This window comes from Artemia franciscana, chromosome 17, assembly GCF_032884065.1.
Source record: "Artemia franciscana chromosome 17, ASM3288406v1, whole genome shotgun sequence".
Classification (NCBI taxonomy): Eukaryota; Metazoa; Arthropoda; class Branchiopoda; order Anostraca; family Artemiidae; genus Artemia; species Artemia franciscana.
Window position 1 is genome coordinate 30,024,903 of NC_088879.1, and position 25,143 is coordinate 30,050,045.

At 34.4% G+C, this 25,143-nt stretch overlaps 1 protein-coding gene across 1 annotated transcript in view; it reads left to right on the top strand.

Moving 5' to 3' along the window:
* LOC136038130 (protein argonaute-2-like) overlaps nucleotides 1-19,070 on the top strand; it is a gene marked incomplete at its 5' end in the record, with an annotated part of 52,596 nt that extends 33,526 nt beyond the window's left edge. The window contains 4 exon segments of the mRNA XM_065721155.1: nucleotides 729-1,010; nucleotides 2,645-2,881; nucleotides 10,910-11,151; nucleotides 13,326-19,070. Of these exon segments, the coding sequence (XP_065577227.1) occupies nucleotides 729-1,010; nucleotides 2,645-2,881; nucleotides 10,910-11,151; nucleotides 13,326-13,434 (870 nt within the window).
* Between the last annotated feature and the right edge of the window lie 6,073 nt (nucleotides 19,071-25,143).

The window sequence follows — 25,143 nt, forward strand, 5'->3', positions numbered from 1 at the left end:
AATTACTTCCTGCGGAAAATCCCTCTGCAGAATCACCCTTGAAATCCTTACTGATGTAAGGAAAACCGATAAAGTTGACGATGACCCTAAAACAAACGAGAAGCAATGTCTTCGGTCTCAGGCGAGCTAAACTATCAAGTTTCTCCTCAGTAGATAAGTAAATTCTTAGTAGTCGGATGAACCTCCATTAAATGAAAATCAAGCTTATATAACTACAACAACTTTAATTAGTTCTTCTTGAATTACTTGAATTAGTATCTTAAATATCAAATACATTATGACAGAAATTAGTGTTATAATATATAAGTGCTAAATTTTAGAATAATTTTATTATTCATATTGTTTCTCTCCAAAGTTTTATGGAAAACTAATATGCCTTTTTTATTGCTTCAACAAAAGTAACTTTCTAGTTCTTTCATCTCTTGAGTTTTTATTTAGCAAATCAGAATCAAGTAAAAGACGTATAGGATGAAAAAGAAAACTCTGTGCTATTCTGCGGGCGCATGTTTTCAGATGTTTTTCCATATTGTCATTCAATTGCATGTTTTTTGAAGTGTTAATAAAGGTAGAAACTCTTTCATTTTTGGTCTCTTCTACTATTGAACAAGCATGATTCGGCCCATGATATATTTCATTTTCCAATTGTAATTGTATTTTCTTTGTAAGTAACTATACAATAGTTTTTTGTCTCGCTAGGTAATTTTAGTACTCCAACGTTTCTTTGCTAGGTTTTCAACGAGCCAGTGATCTTTCTTGGTGCAGATGTAACCCACCCACCAGCCGGTGACAACAAGAAGCCATCAATAGCTGCCGTTGTTGGATCAATGGACGCCCATCCGTCTAGGTACTCTGCCACTGTGCGCGTACAACAACACAGACAAGAGGTCATTCATGAGTTATCTTCTATGGTTAGAGAGCTCCTTATTATGTTCTATAAAAGCACTGGAGGTTATAAACCACACAGAATTATTCTGTTCAGGGATGGAATCTCAGAAGGCCAGTTCTTACATGTGAGTATGCATTGGTCTACCTAAAACTAAAGTGCATTTCTCACACATTTTCCAAAAGGGATCTCCTGTACGGTATGAATTATTTGGATTTGTTAACTTGATTTGCAAATCGTTGAGTATGTGAACTGGTTTGATTTATGAATCTGTGAAGTTTGATCGTGAATCGCTGAATTAATGAATTTGTGAAGTTGGATGTGTGAATTATTGAATTTATGAATTATTTGGGGTTGCGGAGTTGAATTTGAGAATTGTTGAATTTGGGCGTTCGCGATTTATGAATTGGTCAAGTTAGTTTTGCGAATAATTGAATTTATGAAGCAGTTAGAATTGTGAAGCAATAAAAAAGAAACTATGCCTTTGATTTTAGGTGAAAAGTCTAAATTACGGTTTAATGCAAGAAATTTTCGTAAAACATTCTGATACCTCCCATGTTTTAATGTCACGGACGAAGCAAAATAATTGTTTTTTTTAGATGCTGCAGCTTTAAGATTTCATAAATGTAATTTTAATATATTTTATACCAAAATGAAGGAACAGCGTTCAGATACTTACCTACCGTTTTTGCAGACTTGCGAAAATTAAAAAAAAGACGGAGACTTATCCTTCAAAATACTAAAAGGATGTGAAAGGATGAAAATGAAGGGGTTTGACTTTGGGCACGACAACTCAATAAAATAATATTTTGCTTTATCTAGTTTTATGAACGGTGCCTGATTGTATTTTGTTTGCAACTCAAATCGTATCATTTTGTTTGAAGTATATTATAAATTCTTTATTTTCCAACTCCTAATTTTATGTTTTCTAATTGTTCAATGCTATATTTTAGACGAAACATGACTTTCTTAAAGAAAAGGAAAGAAAAAATACAGAAAAATAAACAGAATTCAAATACTACTGCTTTTTTTGGTTCATACACAATAATGTTGTATTATGGCATAAGAAATCGCATGATTTATAACCGTTGATGAATTTCTTCTTCACTGATTGGCGCTGAAAGACTTTAAAATGAAATAAAAGTCTCAAAACTTGAAACACTGGACATGTAGCAACTTCCCGTGTAAAGTAATTTTTATACATGCTATCTTGAATGTCATTTTGGCCATAGCGTTGTAGTCACGAGCTCCACCTCCCTTCATAAATTTATTTGGACTTCTATAACATGATTATATATCATTATGGATTTCAGCTTTCGCGTGTGTTGTTAAAATAAACTATTTAAGGGGAATATTTCGTTGGTGCTAGGGGGCATTGTTTTCACCTGAAATTTATTGAGGGACAGGTGGACCTTGGGTTCAAGGTCTTCTTCTGAGTTGAAGATTAGGGACATTAGACAATCCCAAGAGCACTTGTAAATTGTATTTTGCATTTTTTTTTGTTTTTTTTTTCCAATAAACAAATAAAAATTTTACCATTTAGGCTGTCAACTTTGAGCTACATGTCCTTTCTTGATCTTTCGTGTATGACAAAGGGAATTTATCCCGAATTTTGTTATTGAGACTGGCCATTTCCCCTTTTATGAATTTATCTTTGTTTTCTTTTCTAACAATACACATAATCGTCTTTCGTGTGAATAACATATTGTAGATTAACTCTGAATTAATTGTGCATTCGTTATAATTGTAATGCTGTTGCAGGTTTTGCAACACGAGTTGACTGCTATTCGGGAGGCTTGTATCAAACTGGAAGCAGATTATCGACCGGGAATTACGTTTATCGTCGTTCAAAAACGTCATCATACTCGTCTGTTTTGCGCTGATAAAAAAGAACAATCTGGCAAGTCTGGTAATATTCCAGCTGGTACTACGGTTGATGCTGGTATAACACACCCAACTGAATTTGATTTTTACTTGTGCTCCCACCAGGGTATTCAGGTGAGTGACGAATATTTTTTTCGGTGTCTGGACTGCATACATTATGAAAAATATATGTACGTAGCTCCATACGTAGTTTTATTCCAGACACTTTGGCTTGATTTATTTTTATTTTGTCAGTGCTAATGTAAGTAACATTGTCAGTCCTAGTTTTTATTTTCGTAGTGTAGGTAACATTGTAACCTTGTCAGTGCTAAAGTATGCCACCAGGCATGCCCACTGCTTTGTCATATTTATTTATTTAATTGTTATAAATAAAAATTATCTATCTATCTATCATAATGCACTAAAGCCAAATAATTATTGGAGTAGAAAAAAAACGAAAAGAAATATACGAATTAACATATGAAAAACATGACCAGCTTAAAGCCATTTAGAAAAGTAATATGAAAATTTAGCCACTTTTGGCACGCTTCATCTCTCCTGCCGATGCTTGCATACTTGTACTTGCGACGTGTTACAGGCTATTCAACTGAAGAGGAAACTCAAGATTGTCAGAAAAAAATCTAACAGTTGGTTGAGGTTTCTCCTAAGACACAAAAAGCTAATCTAAATTTTCAGTATTTTTCCAATAATCACCATTTAGCATGGGGAAAGGACGGTATTGGGGCCTTCCTCGCCTTCCCCCTCCCTTGAAGGTCCAAATTCTCTGGAACTTATGCAAGTTATGAAGTAAAGATTTGTTTTTATTATTGCCCGCATGAAAAGGGAGGGAAATAAAAAGTCTTTTCCTATAGAACAGGTTAAAAGAATATACCTACTAGGATCAGAAGATAAAATAACACTTTCTAAATGGGTCGATTCGTGTAAATTTAATCTTTTATTTTGATTTGACTATTAATTGAAATTTTTTTCCTACGCCACATTTATTTAGATTACATGACATTTGCTTGATTAATCACATTTCTTTTTCATCTTCAAGTTGGACCTGGGCATTAGAGCAACTAGTTCCTTTTTAAAATTTGCAAGCAATTTTGCATTCAATGTTATTTCGGTGACAGGTGTACCGGTCACTATCCACATGATCCCTTAAAATCGCAAATCACGACGGTCAGAAATGTCTTTGGTGTTGTTGAAAGATCCTTGAGGATAGGATACAGCATGCCGTTCTCAGGACTGCATCCACAATTCTCAGGATCGAGGGCAGGGCTCTGAAGCCCAATCTAATCTTGTACTTGAAGATAATTCGAAAACAGTGTAATTTTGCTGCTGCTGAAGTATGAGGTTGATCTTGGGAATGCAAGAAAGTTGTAGACGTTGCTACTTTCTGCTGAAAGACTCGGTGTCGGTAGCTGTAAATTCAAGAAAAAGTTGAAGCACTTTCCATAAAATGTTCGTTGTCTCTCAGCCCTTTTTAGGCAATCCCATCGCCAAGTCCTTATAGACGCGGAGATGTGTCGCAGCCAAGAATTGTATGAGCAAAAGGAAACAGTTTGCAGGTTTCAGTCCCAATCTTCTAACAGTTGATTCGATGTCCCGAGTTGCACCTGAAGTGGTTGGCTTAGACTCACTGTGCAGTTAGACCCTGTGCTGCTCACAAATACAATGAAAAAGTAATAGCACCGACAAGTCGGTATTGTCACCGATAAGTACAATGTTTCAAGTCTTCGAACGCTTAACCACTGTAAGCACAATAAGCAAGTCAGCTTCAGCTTTAGCTTGGTTGGTTCTCAGACCTTTGACTCGTAAATAAGCAGAAAGTCCATTGACAAAACAGGCTTTATTTCTGTTTGCACAAAATAAATTCCTCTTTTTTGGTGGTCAGTCTTATTTCTTGGCTAAACAGTACTTCCCGTCCAGTGACACGGTTTCGCTTAAGATAAGTCATATCTTTTGTCGAAGCTGCAAGGTCGTAACCATCAAAGACAATAATGGCGTTTGGATATTTGGTCGAAACGTAGTTCCAGTATCGCTAAGATCTTCTAATATGTTTCTTTCTTCGCCCAGGGAACCCTTTGATGCAAAGTGCCCCTGTTTAAGAGGTGGTTGCAGTTCAGACTATGTCTACCTCCAATAGCATCAATTTCTGAAAGTCGCTTGATAGCTTTTGCTAGCTCTGGTTTATTTGGCTTTTGGAACGTGCCAGAATCATCGAAAAATGACGCAGGATAGGAACAAAGTTTATATTTAAATGAAAATTCTTTATCCATATTCAGTCTTTTGGATATATTTAGAAGATGCTGAAACAGTAATGAAGGATCTAAACGGTGAAATTTTTCCCCCATTTAATGTTTCGCCATCATGAGGACTACCTGATACTTCCGTTTGAACGAATGCTTCTTTATAAATTTCCCTACTATTCCGTCAAGAATCTTGTTCCCAACTTCCACTGCTTTGTCGTCGCTCACGTTTTCTGCAGCAGTCATGCCAGTAGCAAGGCTTCGAAACATAGCGGATCACTTGAAAGAAGACGACTGCTCGACAAAGTCAATAGCAATTTGTGTGTCTATGCAGTCGTTCTGCTTCCTGGAAACACTAGACTCTTTGTGTTGGTCGCTAGTGTGATACAAAACATCCGTCAGTTTCTTCATCAGAAGATTAACGTGAGCACAGGCTAGACATCCCATTACCCACTGAAGTCTCTGTGGTGTTGTAATTCCTGTACCTCTAGTCAATCTGGTTGCCGTTTTTAGACTTCTCATTAGTTTTTGTCCTCTGACCAAATCTATGCCCAAAATCTTTCCGATCTCCTCGCAATGTGTAAGTTTTTTCGAAAGACTGGAAAAGTGTTGGGCTTGTATGTTCAAGTGTGTTAATCTGCTGTTTGTACCACCTCACCGATTTCGTTAAGTCATTTTGACTAGCGGCTGTGTGGTAAGGGAGCGCGATGGAAATTGTGCCAGAAAAAAAATTGACAGAAGGATAGTGTTTATGCAAAGCGGACTCTAGAGAGGAAACTATATCTGCCACAGGAACCTGTTTCGGTAGAAAAGAAAATTTTGGACCTTTTTCTAGTGTTTTGATTTCCTGGGGTTCCAATGTTTTAGAAGAGAGGTTAACGATAGCAGGTCCAGGAGTGAATCTTGGAGAATAAATACGGTTTCTCATCAAAGATTCATTTCGTAAGCCTTCCAATTTTTTATAGAGGCGTTCCTTGGACAAGCGAAAATCGTGGCTAAACAAATTCCTTTCTAATCTAACAACTTGAGCAAAATCAACGGTGGACAGGTTTTCCAGCAAAAAAGTTTCCAACGATTTTCTCTCTGAAGAAATAATATGTCGTTTCTGTTTTTTGTCCTTAATAATATGGACTAGAGTTTTTAACTGTAGTGTATGGGCAAATTGCGCTTCTTTCCGGGCATTTAAATGTAATTTATATCTTAAAGACTTGGGAATAAGGTTCCTGTGGCAGATATAGTTTCCTCTCTAGAGTCCGCTTTGCATAAACACTATCCTTCTGTCTCTAACCTGGATGAAGTTAGATCTGGTCTTATAAATATCCTCTATAACAGCCAAAAAAAGTTTAAGCCTCCTACCAATTCCACACCGGAAAATTTGCATGACATAAAAATACTATCTAATCTCCGAAAAGATCCTTCTATTATAATAACTAAAGCAGACAAAAGCAATTCACTTGTTGTCATGAATACGACAGACTATGACAACAAAATTCTTTCGCATTTAAATGACACAATTACATATCAAACAATAACTCATGATCCTACTGATCAGTTCACTAATAATATTATAAATGAATTAAAGCAGCTAAAACAAAATGGTAAAATCACCCCACAACTATGCAATAAATTTTTTCCCCGTGGTAGTTTCTGTCCTAAACTCTACAGTTTACCAAAAATACATAAACAGGGTATTCCCTTAAGACCTATCGTAGCTTGTACTAAAGCCCCTGCTGCCAATATTGGAAAATGGCTTTGTACAGCTTTCAAACCTTTATTGTATTCTCAAAATTCCTATATTCGTAACTCGGCAGATTTGGTTAAAAAAACTTAGCAACACAAGTATTTCAGAAAACACAATAGTTAGTAGTTTCGACATTGTTTCAATGTATACAAATATAGATGTAACTATTTCAGAGGAATTATTAAAAAACAAAATAGAAGAAAATTACCACTTGATCGAGACTTCAGCGACAGGAATTGATTGTGAAGTTTTAATGACTCTTGTTAAAATTTGTAATAAGTTTTCTATGTATTTTCAATTTCGCGATTCTTTTTATCAGCAAAAAAATGGATTACCCATGGGAGCACCTTTATCCGGGCTACTAGCAAATATTTACGTCGAGAATCTTGAGAATTGGGCATTGAATTCTTATTTTTTAAAACACGTCTATTGGGGTCGTTACATGGATGACGTAATTTCACTTTGGAATTATGGGGAAGCTGAGCTTCGGGGCTTCTTAGATCATCTTAACACTTATGACCGAAATTTGCAGTTCACCCTAGAAGTTGAAATTGAAAATAAACTTCCGTTTTTAGATGTATTAATTATTCGCAATGCTGATGAACTGGATTTTGCTATATATCGAAAGCCAACACAAAACAATAGATATCTTCACTTTAATTCGAATCACCCCCCACAAGTTAAAAGAGCAGTTGTAACTTCCCTCATTGATCGTGCCCTGAATATTTGCTCCAATTCATATATAAATGCAGAAATAAACTTTATCAGAGATATTCTTTTGGTAATGGATACCCCATTCCTTTTGTCAATAAAATAATTAACCGTAGAATAAAAAGACATTCTTGTAAAATCGAAGAAGATACTTCACAATGTGAGGCTACTGATAAGCCCTCAAATATTGTCTATCTTCCGTATATCCCAAAGATCACAACAAAATTAAAAAATATTTGCACAAAAAATAATCTGTGCGTAGTTTTTACTAATAATTTTAAAATCATCAATTTCTTAAATTCGGGTAAAGATAAGACCCCAGTTACTCGCCAAAGAGGGGTCTATCAAATACCATGTGATTGCGGAAAATACTATGTCGGCAGGACCCATCAGAATCTAGACAAAGGGTTACAACAGCATAAAAATGACATAGACAAGGCCTTAATTTCAAATAGTTCCAACAACTCCTTTGATTCTGCTTTAGGTTGGCATATATTTAATAATCCGGCCCACATGATACTTTTTGAAAACTCTTCACTCATTAGTAATGATTTGGGAATAAAACAGGTGGTTCGAGAATCAGTCGAAATTAATCTCAAAATAAATAATAATATTTCTTTGAACAGGGACTTGGGGGAATACTCACTAAATTCTTTATACTCAAATTTGATTAAAAATGATCTAACAAAATATTTTACTAAACCGATTTATAATAGTACTGAACCAACTACGAAAAGGCCTTTGAGACAGGCTGCTAAACAAGCAAGATTAGCTTTAAGAAATTGCATCTAATCATTTTATTCTCCAGTTTGAATGAGCTTATATTCTCATTTCATTCTTTTTGCCAGTCCTGGTTGAACTTCGTTGAAGTAAGGATGCTAGGGCTATTTAAAAAAAAAAATTTAAAAGTGTTTTTAATTATTCAGTTTTAATCCTCACAATTTGATGTAAGTTCTTTTATATATATATATATATATAGTTTCTCTCTTATTCTTGTATTGTGCTGAAGACGGCCCTTGGACATAGGGCCGAAATATCTACAGAAATAATTTCCACTGTCTTGAAATTTTCCCTATTGTCTCTACGTTGTATTTGTTTGAATAACACCAATTCTTCAGATGCTTTCGACAGCTTCACAAGACATTCTTATCATACTGTACGTATGCCATAAGGTTGTGGTTATCCCCCGTACATATCAATGATTCTAGTAGAGAAGCAGTACATATCGACAATTAAATGTATGCTTACTTTTGATGACTCGCAGTAAAACATGCTCATCATGTCCTTTCACTATTTAGCTCTTCTCCGATTTCAGCATGGCAAAACCTACCTTGGATCTTGAATGTAACTAAAATGTTAACTAGAAGCCAAAATTGACCAGTAAGCGTACTGCTTACAAGTTCTTTCAAACTCGAATGTCGGCAAAATGGGTCGGTTTGTTCTTGTGTATCTATTGAATAATTTATCGCCGAGAGCGTTGAAGAACATTGCATATGCGGGATAATTTCGGGATGTATGAAAAACCTTTTATTTGATTAGGGTTGTGTGTGTGTCTGGGGAGGGGAGGCAAAATACGCAAGATATTAGGATACAACTTTTTCCTTGCGTTTTGGCTTAAGAAGTGTAAATTTTCTGGGCGTGGATCTGAGTTTGTGTAATATGCAACGTATATTAATGCAAGCTTTATCTCGCGTGTGAGGAGGGAGGGGGAAAACGACTCAGGGATGGTCATAATACAGTACTAAGTCCATATTCGTGATCTGTGTACCAGATTTTCCTATCACCGACTTCTTAAAAGTGCAAGCTATGTTTTTTAAGTCGTTATTTTAGAAGAATAGATGAAAAAACGCCAATTTGCCTCAACCGATTTTGGCTGATTTCTCATATGTTGCAGAGAACCTTTGTTCCGGTTTGAATGATACCAAAATCCAAACTATTGTAGTGTGTTTGAGTTTACCTCTAAAATGAATTTCGATTGACTCTACTATGAAGGTTACTAAAAGGAAAGACTCGCTGAGGATCTTGGCATTCTAAATCTAGAAACTAGAAACAGACATTCTAAATCTATCTTGATAAGTCTAAACTGCCTCACCAACTATTTATTTTAATATTACATATTGCGGACCATTAGGTAACCATTAGCCACTTTGTCAGCTGACCGTCGTGTCGAAAGTAAATTTTCAACTTTAGAGTGGTGTGCTGGATTCCCCTGTTTTCGCAAAAATTCACTTTTACAAGAGTTCGTAATTTTAATCAGGAAATGTTTCTATTGACTTGTCAACTAAGTAGCATTTAATAAGATAGGTAATAAATACACCCCCCCCCTCCTAGGGAAATATCACGAGGGTAGGGAGTGTCTACCATGTCAAAGAAATAACAATATGCTCCCTTTTCAAATTTGTACTTTTAAGCGCAACCAAGTAACTTTTTTGGTGCTGAAAGAGTCCTTCAGGCCTAATACCCGCGAAACCTGGAAATTTCCTGTAGAATTTCGTATATTTGTCTTAAATTTCAAATTCAGAGAGGTGTTTTTCTTTTTTAAACTGAAATCCTACTCTTTTATTTTCTAATGATTTAGTTTTATTATCACAATCCAGATAAGGACTATCCCTATTTTTATAATCATGTAATTGTTTTGGACAGAAGCCCAAATTTTTAGTACTTTTTTATATTTTTTACCTTAGGAGAAGGAGCTTTTTCTTACAGCAGAATTAAGCTGTGAAAAAGAAATATAGTCCCTAAAGAAATAGTCCCTAAAGAAATATAGTTGAAAGCCTCTTCAATTTTGTCTCGATCAATAGATAAAACGACAATTTGAGTAATTATATGGGCAGCTAAAAATTGATACGAGTGCCACAATAACAAGTCAGTGTAAGGAATGGAGCGAATTATAGGTGGAGGGGAGAAAGAAAGAGAGAGAGGAGGGTCCTTGCAAATCTGTAGTAAGCTATAATTGAAATGGTAAATGTATTATTTTCCGTGAGATGTACGTAACTAATTGTTTCATTCCAAACCTATTTCATGCTCCATATTTTCAAATATTTTTGTATAATTTGTCGGTTTCAGGATGTGTTGTCTTGAGATTAATAACATCACTTTTTTCAGTTTTAAGCTTATAGCATCGGGTCGTGATTTTACAGAAATTGATATACGATAGACGGAGTTAATCCTATTGTAGTTACTCTATAGTCCTAATTGACAACTAATATAGCCAAAAGAACACCCTTAGGTCACGCTTTGATAATATTATCCAGTCTCGCGGACTGGAAGATATTTTTTGTAACTTATTAGAATGAATTTTGCCTGCAGTTTTGTTCATTCAATATTGAAATTAGTTAGGTTTTTACTTATGTCTACAGTTTAATTATCTTTTAATCATTTTTACCTATCCCCTTTTCTCTCTTCCACTTTTTTCCTATATGTTAGACCTGTTTTTTAAGGGTTTTGTATTTTCAGGGAACTTCTCGTCCAAGTCACTACCATGTCCTTTGGGATGACAACCGTTTCGACTCGGATGAGCTTCAGTGTTTAACTTATCAGCTGTGCCACACTTACGTACGTTGTACTCGTTCTGTTTCCATCCCAGCTCCTGCTTATTATGCCCATCTCGTAGCTTTTAGGGCTCGTTATCATCTAGTCGAAAAAGAACATGATTCCGGAGAGGGTTCTCTGCAAGACTGTATCAAGAGCTATACAAGGTTTGCTAGCAATTTATTTTTTTTCCTTTATCAACATTTTGTGGTTATCCTAGAAGACATACTTCCGCAATGCGCTTGTTATAAATTCGATTTTTTTTTGTTTATGTCATTAAAAAGTTTATTTTATGTCATACTTCAAGCTTTTCATGAATCTCTACATTTTAGCCCTTTTACATTGTATTCGAAAAGTCTCCTAGCTCTCTCTTATTAGATTTTTTTGTTATTTCAGGGAAATCGCCTAGCGATCCCTTGGGATAATAAATAAAAATAAACGAAATAAATTAATTAAATAATATTTAATTATACACTAAACTAATATTTAATTATACACGAAATAAATAAACTGGATACCGAAGACAAAATTAAAAATCATTCTTCTAATCTATCTCTTTTTTCACCCTCCTGAAAAAATATATCACAATCACTCGAGAGAAATTCACTCAACAGGGAATAAAGTTCACATTTAGACAAATAGTGTCCTTTTAGTTTACTGCAAAATTCATCCTCTCAGCTATCCTCTCCATTCAGAAAGATTGCAATTGTTTATTGCGATCGTTTTTCCTGAAGATTCCTCGAAAAGTTAATTTATTTAAAAAAGAAAAAACCATGTGCGCACCCAATTTATAACTTTCAATTAAACATGCAACACTTCTCTCTCTCTCTCTCTTTTTTTTGTAAGTCACTGATGCCACATTGATTTATTAGGATATTATTTCCGTAAATCAGAAAAATTGTATTTGTTTATTGTAAAATGTTTATTCTTTTTCGTGAAGATTGACCTTGGCTATATCTTGGCCATAATAGCACTCAAGACCAGACCTGTGTAGGTCTGGTGTTGTTGTAAATTTTATTATCCTAGACCGTTTTAGATCGGGAATAATTTTAAGTTATTTGAAGTTAGGAGGGGGATCCCATCAATTATGTATGTATTTAGATCATGAATGATTGTAGACCTGTCTAAGATTGGCGTGGCTCTTGCATCAAGGATGCATGATTTTATCACATCATAACTTCAGGTAATTTTAAATTGTGACGAATTTTATATGATTCTAAGTTAAATGGGACTTTCCACCAAGACTATATCTTTAATTCGTGAAGAATTTTAAATCATGAATGACCGTAAATAATTCTAAGATAGTTGTGGCTTTTCCATGAGGGATATATGGTTTTCTGATGTTATGATTTTAAAGTTTTAGATCAGGACTGACTTCAAATCATTCCAAGTTAGGTGTGACTTTTTCATTAAGGATGTATGATTTTAGGTTTTAGATCGAGAGCGATTTTAGATTACTTTATAAAAGGTTTCTTTTCCATCAAGGAGCTAAGTCAGCTGATATCTCGGCAGCTCTTCCATCCCCAAAAATTTCTCTTCGAGAATCAACAGTTTTTATAATGAGCCTTTTAATGAAAACCTCCTCTGCACCTACTCTAAATGCATCATGTTTCAACACTTGTTCATTTGTTAGGAATGGTGATGCTTCATTTATCCCGGGTGTAGTAGAGACGCTACCAAACAGTGTGGCACAAAATATTGGTGTCTTCTAAGCTGCAACTTCCAGATTTTTTTCTATATATTGTTTTTATTATTACACAGCTGTTAGTTCACAAAAACTTTCACCCACGTAAGTCGACCAATTTTCTGCCTCCTTTTTTCGTATTATTTCATCTCCCTTTTTATATGTGTTATTCATGTAATTTAGCAAAGGTACATTGTTTGGGGCTTTAGCAGGTATGTTGGATGGTAAAACCAAAAAAGTCGTTGAAAATGGCTTAAATAATTATAGCCTAAGATATTTTTCCTTCTTCTAGGCTTAAGAAATAATATGAATGCTGCGTTATAATTCTTATGAATAGGCACCCATTCAGGTTGATTTATTAGTTAAAATTATCTTGGGTGTTTTCTTTTCCTTTTCTTGCAGTGTACTTTCTCAGATCCATCTTGGATCTGAGAAACTTGTCAGTTAATTCTGTACTTGGCAATTAATTCTCATCACTTTTATATTGGAGAAGGCTCTTATATGTCAGATATTTATGTTACCATTGTTTTCTTGTTTGTTTGTTTTTTTCAAACCCTCCTCCACCCATCGGATTAAAGTGCCTTTCGCTATACTGTGTAATCTTTTTATATTAAATACAAATGAAATGCATTTTATAATTCTTATTATCTTTTATAGTGGAGAAGGATCTCACACATCAGGCAACAGTGAGGATCGCACTCCGACAGCTATGGCCCGTGCAATAACCGTCCACTCAGATACAAAGAAAGTTATGTATTTTGCTTGAAGTTGGAGAACTGCAGTGCTAGTATTATGTGCTACATTGAATTGTATTTTGCTTAGAACTGATTCTCTTGATAATGGTCGTTTAATTGTAAATTATCAAATGCTATATCTCAAGCGTAGGTCCATATTTTGGTAAATTTCGGGTGTTACGACTATGTAACCTAATTTTTGGATTGAAATCTAGTCTTTTCAACTCCAAAAATACATGTCAACTTTATTGAAAAGTGTATATTTATTATCGCTAATACGGCGACACACCTGACCTCGCAAAGAGTTGGTCTTTTTTAGTAAGAGTCTTATTAATATTTATTTGAACTTCGGTTGTTTGTCGAAGGGCTCCCCACCTTCCGCTGCATGGTATATATTTTGGAAAGCCAGTGTGCTACACAGTTCCGCCATGCGATGTACAGCCCCGTCACGCATAGTACACTTTCACCATGCTTGGCACACGTGTCTGAAGTTCACAACGATTTCAGTGGGTGGCCCCTTGTTATTTGCTCACTGTAAACGGAGGTATAGCAGTTATTTAAATGAGAAAAAATGTTGTCCCGCTTGAATTTTTTTTTTTTACGTAGTGGATGGATAAAGAAGTAATGCGACTGAATAAGTAAAGAATTGATATTAAATTGAATGAAAGAATAAATTCATGGGTTGATAAAAATCGCGAAATGATGATAAAGAGGTAGTTGCGTTTTTTGTCCTCGGTGACCTGGCTTATTGTCTAGATACTCCCCCATTTTCTTTTATTTATTTTTTATACAGATGAATAAAAAAGAAAAATGACATGTTTAATTGTGCTTAGTTCAGTTTTTCATAAAAAGCAACAAAGCAGATTGCTGGTGGTCATCCTTCTGGGCCCACAGCTGAAGTTGCTTTGGAAGTAGGGGCTTGAACGTTGGTCGTTAATAAGAAATAGTATTAAAAAGATATTAAAGGCTTGCCTTGTGGTGTCACAGTGGGATTAATCTCTGCTTTATAATACGGGCCCTAGATTTCGACCTCCGCCGCAGAAAAGAGCGACGGCTCTGATTTTGAGCCTGGTGATGAGATTATGCTAAAGTGTCTCCATAATAATCTAAATAAAAAGAAGACGAAATTTTAATACATACAGAGATTCTAAATCTATCTTGATAGATCTAAACTCCTTTACCAACTATTTATTTTAACATTATATATTGGGAACCATTAGGTGACGATTAGCCACTTTCTCAGCTTACTCTCGTGTCGAAAGTAACCTTGGCCTACTTCATTGTTTCGCTCTTTGTTCTTTTATCCTGCAGTTTCATATTTTTTTTTGCACAAAATGTCACATGATAGTCACATCATCTATCACATAAGGACCAATGACGTTCACTAAAAAAAATGTACAAAAGAGAACGTTTCTGAATGGTCAATCATATCAGGACGATAAAAACTGGTCACCGTGGGTAAAAAAGTAACTGGTAATTTTTTTTTGCTGAATATAATATGTAGGCTGTCTTTTGTCCGACTGCTATAACTCCGCGCAAGATGGAAAATTTTCGGTAATAGTTTTGGCAAATGTTCGTAACAAATAGGACAGCCTTGTGCATGGCTATGTCTTTTATTTAGATGGTTGTGTTTCCCAAACCTTCGGAAATGGGTTATTTCTGATCTCAACAACACCGTTATTGCCGTTATTCTAAAAGAAATTTATTAACCCAACCTTGAATCAGAAATTGTTTTCCAGATATTTATAGAAATCATCAATTAGTAAACTTAGATATGGATGCCGGTGGTATAAAGGGGTGTTGGTGGACCATTAAAGCTCAAAAAGATGTGAAGTATATTACGAGACTAGAGGTTTTCTATGAATGGTGTATTCATCTGAAAGAACTCCCTTCTGAAAAAATTAAAATATATGGAACTGTTTGTTGTTTTTATACCCCTCCCTCCCTCCATAACTATCCTCCTCTTTTGATCTCTCCTGGAGTGTAGACCTGTTTACATATATGATAGTGGGTACAACAGACTTCTATGGTTCTTTCACATCCTAATTAATAAACATTTTTTGGTAAAATTCTGGTTAGATATATGAACTTTGAAATTACTCATACCAAAAGAATTGTGATGAGAAAGAATACATCTCCAAATTTGTCCTAGATCTGCTGATGTATGATGCCAATTCCATTGATTTTTCTATATCAAAACTATTACCAGTCTTTTCTATATATATGTATTTATTTAGCTATATTTAAGCTATAAGAAATCAAATAGGCCACCATACATTATCAATATATTGTGTAACATTTTCATGCTACTTATCTAGAATCTCTGATGGAAGCAGTTATTTATGTAACCATACCAATATTGTGTTTGAAAGAGATGTTTTGGAAAGCTCACTGCATGAAGGTATTAAGAAGGACTACGTTATTGATGTTAGCATCGGAAAAGTTTTCTAGTTAGAAGTTTGGACTCTTAAGACTTTCAACGATTGAGTGTTTTGGATTGTCCTTGAAGTGATTTGTTAAGTCCTTGAGTGATAGACTAAAAGAGCTTTCGAAGATGGTAATCGAATGGAATTTTGTGTCTAATGTGGAACTCAATTCTTAACTTTTATTGGTTTGATTTGTGATAGGAATTAGGAAGGTTTTTAGGAGACTGTTTTGGTGTTTGGTTACTTTTGTGTGTTATTCGTGAAGGAACTGTGCGTATATTATATGTCATTGCTGATAACCACGCGTAGAAGCAGTAGCAACCTTCCCTTCTTGAAGACAATGCTAGCGTGATATTCGTAAGATTTTTGGCTGAATTATTATTATTTACTTAAAATTGTTTAGAGTAACGCTAATCAGGCCTTGAATCTATCCTTTACCCCTTTACTTTATTCATTTTTTCCTTCTCTCTCCGCCCTCTTCACCCTCTTCCTTTCTACTCTTTCGTTATTTCTTGAATTTAGGTTTTCGATAATCGTAGTTACTTTGTTAATTATTCAGTTTTCTTTATTCCTTTGAACAATGTCTCAACAGAGTTTGAACGAAAACTTTCCAATGAAATAGCAAAACTTAGCTAGTGAGCTGACTTAGTTATTCAGCTTCGTCTTTTCAGCAAGTGCAGAATTAGTAATTGTCAGTTGGATATTTGAATGCCAAAAGGGAACTTCTAGGAAAAAGCTTTTGTCAATTTCTACAGAGGTGGAGCTATATAGCATCTCAGTATTTAACTGCAGCAAGACTGGGGAAATAAGAACGGAGACAATTACCATAAACCGAAAAGCTTACACTCCACAATAGAAAAAGAAGCTTCACAATTAGTTCTTTTGCCATTTACTCTTGGTCTAAAAAATTCTCTGATAATTATGTGTTATTCTAAGAAAAAAAAAACAGAAGGAATTAGTATAATTGATGTAGTTTGACATTTTAATAGTTTCTACAATGAACATAAGATTTTAATTGTACGAAGGAAAATATTGTTTGAAATTCTAATATTTGTTGCTTTTATTTCCTTCAAAAATTGCATATTATGGTCAAATTTGTATTTCCCCTTGCTCTTTATGTTCTCAAAAATACTTTCCAATGATATTAAAAAACAAGATTGATTGCTGAATATATCTATATTTTCATACTTAATGCTATCCTTGATGAGTTGAGAAAACCATATATCTATATAATTAACGGTAATAATAAAGAAGATACCTGGCTATTTGTAATTTTTATACCAATTATCTGGCAAGAAAAAAAAATGTCCAAAAAAATACTCACTGGTTTTGTGATTAGTTATGAGTTAAATTCAATGACCAAGACTTTGGCATAATCTTTATTTTTTGACAAATTTATAATTATGCTCCAATTCCTACAGTCAATAAAATGTTTTCACTCTAGATTCTGAAATTAACATCAATTAGTTAGTTTTTTTGAAGGTTCATATATTTATGCAGTTTACCCTATTTTCTGATAAGAATTACCACACAGATTAATTCCTATATATCTCTTTCTGTATCCCTCAAACTATAGCAATCGCCAAAAATTCTTTATACTTCTTTCAGTATCAGCTCTTGGGAATTTCCATGCTGCGTGGATATTAAGACTTTATGTATAAAAAATATATAAATTGAAAAAAAAAAAAAACAGTGCTCCTAATAAACAATGTTGAAAGATTTTTAATTCTTATTTTTTACGAATTAGTAATTAACCTGCAATTTCTAGAGTCAATGATGTGTTTTCACGCTAAATTCTGAAATTACCACCAACCAGTTTATATTTCGGGAAGTTCATTTATTTATAGAGTTAATATTATTTCTTCCAGTTCCTAATTGGTAATGCAACAGATTTTAACTATAGATCTATGGTAAATTGCTAAGAAAATAGTTGCAAACTTAACTGAGTGCCTGTGGCAGAATATCATATTTCCAATTTAATTGCAAATCTACTTACAATCTCTAATTACAAATATATGCTTAATTTTTTTTTTGGTTTGTATTATATTAATCTGTGGATTTTTGCTTTTGCTAAACTTCTTTTGATTTTTATCATTACTTTATTAACAAAATGGATGGGTGTTGTTTTTTTTTTATTTAGTGAATGAAGTCGGTCTTTACAATAGCTTTTAAACTGAAAATGATTTATTAAGGATTGGATAAATGAGAATGACTTATTGTGAAACTGGATAGTGTTTCGGTAATGTAATGTTTTTTTGGTTTGAAAAAAGTTAACTATTTTCGGATAATGGGAGGGGCGCTTGTTTGACGCAAGGAAGCACTCTTTGTTATTGGTTTGTGGGGCCTCATTTGGCTAGCCAATTGCAGTGGGCTTTCAGGCATTTGTAATTAGGTTGAATATTTAAAAGTGTGATTTTAAAGTGTGATTATAATATGAGAGAATGTGCAGCCCCTTTTCTACTAATCACCCTTTAAGGTTTTAAATATAAATTCGAACCAATCATGTATGTTTTTATTCCAAAACAAAATATAATTTCTCATTTTTCCATCAGCGACAATAAGCAAAGGACAAACTATTTGACAGCTGTTATTTAGAATTCAAATTCACTTTATTTTGCCTTAATATTCTTGTCAATTACAAAAATAACAGTAGAGGTTAAAAACAATTTAAAACACCTAGAAAATTAAATTATTCACACATGGTATATTAACAATTATTTTCCAAGTCACCATTATAATGATTTACGAAATACGGACCAAACGGCTTTAGGTACCGCTCGGATGAGTGGATCGGCGGTTGTTCCAGCTCTGTATCGTTTTTTGTTCTCTCTGAGCCTAGAGGAATGTTGAGTTTGGCGTGTGTCAAAAACCCGGAATTCTAATTATGATTAACTTGGTGTTAAATTATTTACTAGATTTTCCTGTTTACTAGTTGCACTACACTGATCATTTTAGATTAATTTTGTGGTTGTTCCTTTAAATGAATAATTATACGGTATTTCCATTTACTCTGTGAGTCATTTTTCCATGTACTGTGTGAGTCAGTTTAGAAAAAAAAAAAAAATTGTTGAATACTTTGTTGTGCAAATCGCTCATTTTAAAGAAACTCCAGACCTGACAAAGGAAAAAGTATATGTGCTGGTTCTAAATGTTGCTCTTCGTGCTTTTCTTAGGTAAAAGAGGTTTTGTATTTGGAAAGCTGTGTGTCTTACATCTCATTAAAATACAACATAAGCAAAAAGGATGGTCGTCTGTTGATTTAGGTTTTATCGGTTGAGAGAGAGGGAGGGAGTTCTAATGTCTCACAGTTCAATACATTTTCAGCCCAAAGCTTTCTAGCATGGAATTCCCCAGAAGCTTCCTTTGTGTGTGTATTTTCTGTTGGTTTTATTGGCGAAATTTTTTAAAATTATACCATTTACAACGTCTTGAAGTTGTGACAGTTGTTGGTAGTATCACTTAAACACTATTTTTTTTTCATGATTGTCGCTCGTTTATCTTCATGCTGGGCATTATAAATAATGCTAAATTTAATTTCTAGGTCATAAACAATATGTGTAATGTATGCTAGAAATCATATCGCTATCATATTTCATTTGGTTGTATTTCATATTTTTATTTGCTTTTTAATTTTTTTGTATGGTCTTCAGTATTGATAAGCTGGCGAGAAAAAAAGCAATGATTTTAGCTATGTATACGCGTAGAGGTATCTATTGATACAATAGCCATTTTAATTTGTGTCTTGAATCCAAAGTTTAGCATATATTTGACCCTGGATGCCTAAGGGCCCACGTTGCCAGTGCAGGTAATGTCGTGTTGACTTTAAGATGAGTTTTTGACATCGATATATTTCTGCGATTATGTCGCTACATTTCTAAATGTCATGCAGTGTACGCTAGGAATCATATCACTATCATGTTAAACTTCGTTGTGTTTTGTACTTGCTTTGTAATTTTTCTTACTTTAGAGTATTGATCAGAAGCAAAACAAACGTGTATCTATTAAGACAAAACACATTTTAGTGTACGTCCTGAAGATCCTCGTTGCCATTGCAAATAATTCCGTGTTGAGTTTAACATAAGTACTGGGTGTCAGTAGGTTTATCTAAATATGTTTTTACAATTTCGCTACTGACACACTAGGGAATAACCTTCCTTTCCCCATTTTGTTTGAAGCCTTTGTTCTGGCTATCTTTGGGATAATCCTTAAAGGTTGTTTGTTATCTTAATGGATTCTTTAACGCGTCGGTTTTTGGGAGTTGTTGACGTCTTCTCTGACCTCGTCCCGCCAGTCACTCCTGCAAGATTTCCAATCGGGGTTGAATCCGACTTGATAGGATCCGTGGTGGCTTCTTATTGATAATCATGAAACTTTTTTCTAAAGCCCTTTTGGTTCCAGTCACGCCAATGAATTATAGAGAATTCACAGAGTACAGAACCGGTTCGAATCACATATTATGTAGTATTTTGTTGTGATTAGCAAATCTTTACCAATTTATGAGTAGTTAAAAAAAACGATTATAGTTCATCTCCGAAGCATTGGTTGTGGGTTCTTTTTTTTCTGCAATTTGTTTCGTCATGCGGCAATTGTCCGGGTTGCTCACCAGCAAAGTACAAACACCAAAAGGGAAGCATTGAAGGATCAAATCGTTGCTAAATTGAAACTTCACACTGCTATTCGGTTAGACACGATATACAGCACTAAAAAAGCCAAGGGTGATGTACTAAAACATTTTCACAGATCTGTGGATAATACTGGTGTTTATGTCAAAAGGGGAGTAATTTGCAATGCTAATTGACCGGCTGAGGTGCTTTGGAAGATGTTGTTTAACGCAGCATACATTTTTTATGAAAGTTGAAAATGGCAAATTTGTTTTGAGCTTGTTAGTTTTTACTGGAGGCTCAGTCATAAAAAGATATAGCCAACGCAGAGATTTTAGCTAACATCACTACCATCTATGATAGAATTACAAGATATAAAATGTTTACAATATCTTGCTTCTTCCTTTTCGTTTTATTATTTGGATTTACTAATGCATATTCTTGTTTTTCTGAGATCGAAATCTTGGTCGAGTAACGCCCAATATGAATAAATGCTACACAGAATCCACATTCTGGGCCCTTTGGGGAATTGCTGCAGCTGAAATTGAACTCAAGGTCCTGCTACCATACAGTTCATATTTCATACAGCTTTTTTTTCAGCTGAGGATTAATAATGGCGTTCTTTGGTTGGCTCATCTTAGCTATATTCCAAAAAAGCAGATAAATTGCTCTTTGGTGCTGGCCCTAGCTAGTTCTGACTTTTAAGCTTAATCTTACGATGAATGGTTTGACGTTAGCTAAAATCTTAGCCACGATATAGTTCATATTTCATACAGCTTCTTTTCCAGCTGATGATTAATAATGGCGTTCTTTGGTTGGCTCACCTTAGCTATATTCCAAAAAAGCAGATAAATTGCTCTTTGGTGCTGGCTCTAGCTAGTTCTGACTTTTAAGCTTAATCTTACGATGAATGGTTTGACGTTAGCTAAAATCTTAGCCACGATATAGTTCATATTTCATACAGCTTCTTTTCCAGCTGATGATTAATAATGGCGTTCTTTGGTTGGCTCATCTTAGCTATATTCCAAAAAAAGCATATAAATTTTGGTGCTGGCTCTAGCTAGTTCTGACTTTTAAGCTTAATCTTACGATGAATGGTTTGACGTTAGCTAAAATCTTAGCCACGATATAGTTCATATTTCATACAGCTTCTTTTCCAGCTGATGATTAATAATGGCGTTCTTTGGTTGGCTCATCTTAGCTATATTCCAAAAAAAGCATATAAATTTTGGTGCTGGCTCTAGCTAGTTCTGACTTTTAAGCTTAATATTACGATGAATGGTTTGACGTTAGCTAAAATCTTAGAGGTAGCTAAATGAGTAGGCTAAGAAACTTCTGTGAGACGATTTTCCTTGACCGTTGAAGTAAAATAACCTCGCTTAAAAAAATAGCTTATTGCAATCAACTAACTTGTCACAAACGACCAGTGAAAACCATTTCCTTTCAAAGAAAGGGAATTTCAATGGCTTCAATGACAAAAATCATTTATAATAAGCTATATTGAACGCAGGATAAAACAATTTTAATATAAACTTTAAATTATTTAGAGAACCTACTGTGATATAGGAAAATGGAATAAAATAAGTTGAGCGTATTTCGTCTAGTATGATGGGCTATAAATATCAATTTGGTAAATTATTCTGTTTGGATTGCTGTATCATTGTGTCTGTTCAATTGTCGCTACTGTGTTATTCGTTGCTTCAGTGGTCAAATGTATGTTGAAGTCATTTACTTCATTGTTGGGATATAATTCAAAATAGGCACTAATTTTCAATACCACTTCATATATCGATTTAATTCTTTTCATCTTTTTCAGTATGATAAACGATTTTCTTTTCGAGAAATGTTTTGAACTGATTTAAAATTTGAAGTAATTATGCAAAAGGAATTTCTATAATCTAGATTTAATAATAGTATATCCGTAGCATATCACATTTATCACAACTCTTATCAAATAGTCAAGCAACACATATCAATTACTTGAGTTCTTTAGATCTCGAGCATTTTTCCACTTTGAATTTTTCTTCAATTTCTTTGTTTTTAGTCTTTTTTTAATTCTTCAATTAAAAACACACTGTCTTCGAATCATTCTTGTTTCTTTTGTGACTTATAATTTTATTAGTATTGCGGCAAATGTTTTGTCTAAATAAATAGTGTGTTGTGAAATTCCTGTTCGTATTTTTAGAATCTTATCTGTGAGTCACAGGGTCTTACCGTCCAAAGTCACAGCACTCAGACAGGCGTAAGGTTACCGATGTAAAAAATAAATTAAAAAGCTGCACATTTCAAAGAAAATATAAGAAATTACATGATTTTGTGATTAGAAGAGAGGGCATGGACCGAGAACTTATTTACACCTCTGCTTTAGATAGAGAATTAATTCACTAGAAAACACCAAGATGTATAAAAATGGTTAGCCGTTAAGGCCTCTACGACTAAAATGCCCCATTAATTTTTTTAATGATAATCAAGAGACAAAAAAGAATGTGGAAAATATCTTCAATCTTTGTCGCTTTGAGTTGTGTTGGTCAAATGCTGCATTCAATTCAGCAGCACGGAGACGACGCTGAGTCAAATCGTTCATTTTTATATGAATCATTGAGAGCAATATAAATACACATATATGGTATGTATAAAAATATACATGTACAATGATAATGATTTATTTACTCACGGTGGACAAAAGATTATAGTGGAGTGAAAAAAAGGAACACTTACATTATTATTAGAGGAAAACCTCATCTATTCTTGTTGCTTTTATCACTGACGTCTAATGAATTCTCGACCGCTGTATGATTGGGGTTCGTAACCCCAAACTTTTGGTGATGGGAATTTCGATGTGGCTAAGGAATAAACAGATGGAATATTGCATACCTAAAAGAGATGTTCTTGATTTAACGGTGTCTTTCTCTGCAAGTAGACTGGGCGCAATAACGAGGTAAACAGCAGGAGTTTGACAAACAGAACAGTTATTCGATGCAAGCCATTTCCTGGAGTATCGCCCCTTATTCGGTCCAACAGTCCCGTGAGCATTTTTAATGGCGTCAATCGTTTGCTTCCTGGGGTGACTTGAGTCGAAGAATATCGACAGGGGGTCATTCAAGTGAAGATAGGAAATTTTTACTGTGTTTTTCAATCAGCAACAGAAATCCTGTAATAGGAAGGGTCGGTTTATGCTATTTTCTCTGAGAGAAATGCATGAATTGACTGCTTAAGCAAGACTAATTCAATTTTTCAAACATATCTATTTGTGCTTCCTTGAATTCGAATTTTACAGTTTTTTTTTTCGTTACTGCTGGTATGCTCGTGCTATGGTGTCGAACTCTTACAAAAACCATTTAGAATTACTAGAATAATCTTGGCATCGCTCTTAGGTAGTGAAACCTGTCAGGCCTTTGAAATACTTTGCTGCGTTCATCTAATGCGAATCCGGATTAATACCATCATTGTTTTTTTATGCTTAATCAATCATATTTTTTTAAATACTGCGGGTTTTTGTGGCTTCAGTTTCAGCCTTGGTGCCCTTGGTGCTGAGAAAATATATTTAATAGTTCGCGATGTGAGTTGTCGTATTGTAAGACGCTAGTAATGTCATCTAGACAGACATTTTCCTTGGATCTTAAATTCTAAAAGTTGCCTCACTGAATTATACTCTGCACTGGGGCATTTGATGACCCAATAAGTAGTTATTTATGACCACTTTGGTCTCACCTGGGACCAAATGAATCCTGTGATTATTTTTTTACTTATCCTAGTCGATTTTTTTTGACAATAAAATCAATCTTCACCTAGGGCTTTGAAAATTCTGTTTAACTCTCATTCCTCGAAAGCTGCTTGAAATTGTAATAACCTGTTTTTGTTGTTGTTTTTTTTTTTACAGATTTTGCCTAGAGTTAAAGCTCAGGTTCAAAATAGCATTCACCTAGGTCGAAATCATTTTTCGCAAAGTAAAATAGGTAGCTAATTAATGCTGCATTTTCCCTTCTGCTTGTTAAGTTAAATGCTTCTGAGTAAATTAAATTTAGAACTTCACTTCTATCCCCTTGAATTTTTAGTGACTAATTATCCCTTCGGTTATGGAATCCTTCATTTTCGACCATCATATCTATACTTAGGTTACCTTGAAATATTTCTCTCTTAATTGAATTTTTTTTGTCTCCAAAACACAACTATTTTTAAATAAAATGATATAACACCTTCACAAGAACTTGTGAAGTTCACAAAAACTGTCACAAGAAGATGACAAATTTTTTTTGTTGAATGAAAGTAATGAATGAAATCAAAACTTCGAATGAACAGAAATTACTCTAAATACGAGGGAGCCTGCCTTCTCCTCAGCTCCTTGTCCCTTACGTTTTAAGTTCAATCCTTGATTTTAGCAGCGTTTCTGCAATCATAATAAAAATTATTTCCAACGAACTTAAACATTAGGGAGTAATCTTAACAGCTAACGGTGGCCAGAAAGAGCATGTAAAAGCTATGATTAAGAGACAAAAAGGAGTTTCGTTGATACTTCCACGCAATTCAACTCTTTCCAGTATCAAAGATTTTAGACACAAAATACTTCAGATACAAGATGCAAAAATACGTCTTTAATACTAAAGTGTGTCCTACACACTCAGATGAAGAATCTGAGCTCTCGGGATATGACCCGGCAAAACAGTTGGACTCAATACAGCTGCAGTAGTAGCAGTACTTCAAAAGATAAATTTAT